The sequence below is a fragment of the Momordica charantia genome (genome assembly GCF_013281855.1).
Source record: "Momordica charantia cultivar OHB3-1 chromosome 4 unlocalized genomic scaffold, Mcharantia_2.0 BLBB01000004.1, whole genome shotgun sequence".
Lineage (NCBI taxonomy): Eukaryota > Viridiplantae > Streptophyta > Magnoliopsida > Cucurbitales > Cucurbitaceae > Momordica > Momordica charantia.
The window spans coordinates 9,140,788-9,146,080 of record NW_028275162.1 but is presented as its reverse complement, the minus strand read 5'-3'; the positions used below and the strand labels follow the sequence as shown (position 1 = coordinate 9,146,080).

The window sequence follows — 5,293 nt, the reverse complement described above, 5'->3', positions numbered from 1 at the left end:
TAATTTTCATATAAAACTTGTAACCGTTTAATTTAAAATTATAGAAAACAATAAATAAAAAATAGTTACCAAACACATTTTTTAGGTTTCTTTCTTCAATAAAAAGAAATGAGAAACACATACCAGGGGTAAGTTTGTTTTTATTTATTAAAAAAGAGAATGAGAAACAAGAAACGAGCTATCAAGGGTCCGGTTGGTAACGTTGTCGCTTCTCGTTTCTCGTTTCTCGTTTCTCAATTTTTTTAATCAAGAAAAATATAACATCGTTTGATAATTGTTTCTTGGTTTTTGTTCAACGGAAACGTGTTTAGTAATATTTTTGTTTCTTGTTCTCTAAAATTTTAGATTAAAAGAAGGTAAAATTTGTATATGAAATTTAATTTTTCAAATTATTTTTATGTTATATTTATGACTAGAAAATGATAAAAAAAATTATTTTATCTATATATGTTTTGGAAAAAACTGAAAAATAGAGGAAAAAAAAACATGAAATATGATTTATTGTTTTCAATTTTGGAAAGGTTTCTTAGAAATGGGAAATAGGCATATCAATATTTACCAAAAATGCTTATGTTTCCTAAAATTTGAAAGCGAGAAATAAGAAATAAGAAACGCGAATGTCAGTGTTCATTTTGGTAACATTCCCATTTCTTGTTTCTCATTTCCAATTTTATTAAGAAATCCAAAACTTTGACAAATCATTGATCTTTCTTGTTTCTAATTTTTAGAAACAATCTCAAAATTGAATAGAAAATTTTTAAACTTGTTCCGTTTGTAATTTGTTCCAACATGAACGATGTTGAAGCAATTCTATTTTTTCTTTATAAAAAAGAGAAAGAGAAACAAGAAAACCGAAACATTACCAAACGCCAAGCAAGGGTGAAAATTTTGGGTTATTATATAAGCGTAAATAGAATATATATTAGATATTACCTGGACATGCAAATGGCAGGTGAGGGTGGGATGATCTCCAGAAACAGAAACTGTGGAAGCACCAATGATTGTGATGCCTTCTGCTTCAGCCTTACGAATCAAACTTGAAAACAAAATGCAATAATTTTCAGCAGCTGGTTTTTGGTTTATGCATATTTGGATTATCACTTCTCCTGAGTTGCTCAGTGGGTGGGTCGAAACAGTGGCAGCTGCAGTTACTCTTTCATTATTATTGTTGTAATTTCTCATCTCTTTTGCTTTTATCAGCTCCTCCTTTTTGTGCTTCTGCTTCTCTATCTCTTTTTCTACTGTGGGGATGTACTCTATAACTTTGTCGATTATCCTTGATGAACTCCATCTCTTCTGCAAGTACATATTAGGTTTATTTTTCGTGTGGTTTTTTAACCTTTATGTTTCTCTTTTTTAGTAAAGAAAAATAGAATAGTACGGCCCCAACACCCGTGGATTAAAAAATGATCAAATCTTGTTTTGGAACAAGAAATAAGAAGGCTTGTTTTTCAATACTAAATTTAAGGTCGTGTTTAATTCAACGGAACGTGAATCAAGAAATGAAAATCAATTTTTTTCATTTATTTTCATATGTTAACAAATGGTAGGAATGAGAAATAAATTGTGGGACCCAAAGATTTTTTAATTTCGAGGCAATCTCATTCCTCTTCTATACCCTCGTAATCTCGTTCACATTCGTGTGGACTCCACACATTTATTGCACTTATTTTTTTACTTTTACCCTTTCTGTCTCTTTACTTAATTATTTTATACTTTTTGTTTATTTTTCATTTACACCATTGATAAATTTTTTCTAATAAAAATTTAGATCACTTTTATTAGTTGATATAATTTTATTATAAAATATTATAAGTTTATATTTATTAAGTTTAATAATGTTATTATTAAATATTATAATAATAAAATTTATTAATATTTTATATTAAATGATAATGGTTCTAATAAAAAGTATTTTAGTCGATGTAATTTTATCTTAATTATTCATTATTTATTAACATTAAATAAATTGTTACGATAAAAAAATATTTACTATCAATAATATAGTAATAAAATAAGTTAAAATTTAATTACTTTTGTTATTAAAAAAATTAGCACAGTCAAGAAATAACATTCTCATTCCGATTCATTCCCATTCTTAGGTTATAAGTAACAGGGCCCAATGAAATGTGACATTTGATCTACCCATATAAAATAATTTAGGTCCAGATTGATAATCATTTTATTTTTTTATGTTAGATTTATTGTGGTGGCGTGAATTATATATTCTAATTATTTTGACTTTTAAATAATACGATAACATATATTTATTCTTTAGCCAACTTGAACATAACTCTTTTTTCAAGTCGAAGGTTCAATCTCTACCCTAACAATTATTCAAAACACGCAAAATCCGTATATGATAATTTTTTCAAAATGTGGAAGTTTTTCAGTTTTCAATTAATTAAATGTGGTGAGATAAACTACATTAGATTCATCATTGCAAAACTATTTTAAACAATGAAATAATGTATAATTTCGTTAAGTAATACTTAGAAAATGACTGATGATTATGTAAGGATAGTAAATTTAACAAAATATTTATTAAAAAAAAAACATGAAAACACCAAAATAATATTTTTGGTGGATACTTCTTGCTTTAAAACTGTTTAAGAAAATTATTCAAAAATAATATTTTTGGTGTATACTTCTTGCTTTAAAACTGTTTAAAAAAATTATTCAACTAAACAGGTTTTAACATTACTAAAAACTGTATTTTATATTTTAAAATAGAAATTATTTTTAAAAGGTTTAAATCTCTTTTTTATATATATATTTTTAATTAAACTTTCAAATTTGTTCCTCTTTAGTCCCAAAAATTTTTAAATGACTAAATTTCCTCTTTAGTCCCAAAAATTTTTAAATGTCTAATTTAGTCATTTAATGTTTCTTTTAAATAATCATTTTGATTATTCTTGCTACCATATTTTTCACAAATATTTATTTACTTATATTCTCTATTCAACTTTTGTAGTTAGAATACATACCTAACAAAAGGACCAAATTTGTCCTTTTTTTTTCCTTTTTAAGTTTCAACAAAACTAGACATTTTAAAAGATTAAAGGCTAAAATAGAGCCAAATTTGAAAGTTTAGAGATCTAAATCAACATATTAAAAGTTCATAAACCAAAGATTAAAATAATATCGAGAAGATAACATAAATCTTATATGATAAAAACCAATAATTGACATCATCATTATGCATTCTATACTATAGAGCCTACAGGCCTAACATCAATTCACAATATTTTTCATTCAAGGTGATTTTCCAACGTGACCATTTCAAACAAAATGCCATATCATAGAGTAGGTTATTTATCTAAATTTACTATGGTATGGTAGAGTTCAATTACTTTTTCTTTGTAAATTCTGATAGATTTATCTTACTCCTCATTAATGATAGAAACGTTTGATAATTAAACTTAGGTTTAACGTAATATTTTGGTCATTGTACTTATAATTTTGGTTTATTTCAGTCTTTGTACTTTGTGATTATTATTTTTTTTATCCCTGTACTTTAAAAAAGTGAATATATTAGTGTCTATTTTCAAACTTTTAACACAAATTCTACACACGCTACATTTCAAGAAATATATTGGAGTGTAGTGTCGTGTTGAAATTTTGATAGAAAATTTGAGATTAGAAATAAAATGAAGAGACCAAAATGATCCGTTTTTAAAAGTTTAGAGACCAAAACGAAACATTTTGAAAGTATAAGGACTAAAATGAACCAAAGTTAAAAGTACAGAGATCAAAATGAACATTTTAATATAGAGACCAAAATAAACCAAAATAGTATTTTTAAGCTCAAACTTAAAAGAGAAAAAGTAGTAGGAAGGAACCTTTGATCGTCTAGAATTTGGAAGCAATGAACGAAGGGAAAAGTAGGTTTGAGAGAGCTTCATCCTCCTCTCTCTCTCCTTAGCATTGTGTTCCTCTTTCTTTGCATTTGCATTTGAATTTGAGGCTTCAACTCCAATTGGAGAGGTAAAATTCCCCTTCTCCTCCTCCAAACCCATTAATGCACCTTTGGAGAAATGGGTTTCTTCAATATTATTGCCATTAATGGATGGTGGAAATATTGGAAATAATGGTGGGTTTTCTCTCTCTACAAATCCATAGTTTTGATCAATATTCAATATATCCTCCTCCCATGGTGCCAATGCCATACTCAAACTCCACTTCCCTTCCATTCTCATGCCCACTAATTTCCTGCCAAATCACTTACGAATGAAGCCATTTAATTAGTACATATGTGATCATATGGTAACAATTTTACCCTTTTGATATATATTTACCCCTAGCAATTAGGAATCAACTTTTGCAGCGAGAAATAGAACATAGCTCAACGTTAAACGGTTAAATCTCAGTAGTGAAAGTTGCGTACTATAATCTGTCTAGTAAAGTAAAGTTTGAATAATCATCCCCTCTCATTTCTTAGAAAGAAAACATTAAATACCATAATCTCACAATCTCACACTATCAATTTCAAAACCTACCACCCGATTGGATAATCATTTCATTTTAAGTATTTTATTTTTAAATATTATATTTGTTTCTTCGTAATTTTTGGGGTGCTTTACAACGTTTTTCAAAGACAAAAACAATCTACTTTGTTTTCTAGCTTACAACTTTGATCACCCTCTCGGTAGGCCTACACGTTTTAGGTTATCCGGAAGGAATGGAATCACTAATGTGATGTGAAACCTCCACAAAGAAAAAATTCCTTGGACTTCCTTATCCGTATGGCCGGCCAATCCGTGACAACCCCACAACAAAGAGTGAAATGCCAAGCCCTTTCTCTATTAAAGCAAAAAGTATGCGCTCAAAATACCTCCTAAACCCCAACCCACCTTGTTTGTGTACTGGAACAGCTACCACGAGTTATCCATGTTTCTAAACGGTAGATAACAAACAAAGAATATAAGTAGAAAGGTAGAAGTTTCAAAAAATGGATAACAAAAAACAAAATTAACCGAGGCTAAATTGTTTGAAACCCTAATACTTGGAACTTAGGTGCTTTGCCAAATATGTATAATCCACAAAGGAATCAAGAAAACAAATCAAACCCAAAACACAAATGAAAAGAAAAAAAAAAAAAGAAGATGATTGAGTCGAGATACCTCTATTCTCTTGTGATGCGAAGAAGAAAAAATGGAAACCTGATGAGTTGAACTTTGGAGAGAGAAAAAGAGAGATTAGGTGCTTCCCTCTCCTCTTTATACATCGAACACACCAAAAAAAAATAATAATAATAATAATAAAATAAACAAATAATCCAACTTCTAGAGTT

The 5,293-nt window shown here is 28.2% G+C and overlaps 1 protein-coding gene across 1 annotated transcript; it reads right to left on the bottom strand.

Moving 5' to 3' along the window:
- Window positions 1-539: 539 nt before the first annotated feature.
- LOC148211745 (transcription factor bHLH160-like) lies at window positions 540-4,593 on the bottom strand. Its single transcript, XM_088123298.1, has 2 exons — window positions 3,843-4,593; window positions 540-1,296 (listed from the first exon to the last, which is right to left on the bottom strand). The coding sequence occupies exons 1-2, from the start codon at window positions 4,197-4,199 to the stop codon at window positions 811-813; spliced, it is 843 nt and encodes a 280-aa protein (XP_087979424.1). The 5' UTR covers window positions 4,200-4,593; the 3' UTR covers window positions 540-810.
- Between the last annotated feature and the right edge of the window lie 700 nt (window positions 4,594-5,293).

Coding starts and splice junctions, on each gene's coding strand:
- LOC148211745 (XM_088123298.1), bottom strand. CDS start 4,199: ATGAGAATGGAAGGGAAGTGGAGTTTGAGTATGGCATTGGCACCATGG. Junction 1,297..3,842: donor CAAATTCTAGACGATCAAAG/GTTCCTTCCTAC, acceptor ATGTACTTGCAG/AAGAGATGGAGTTCATCAAG.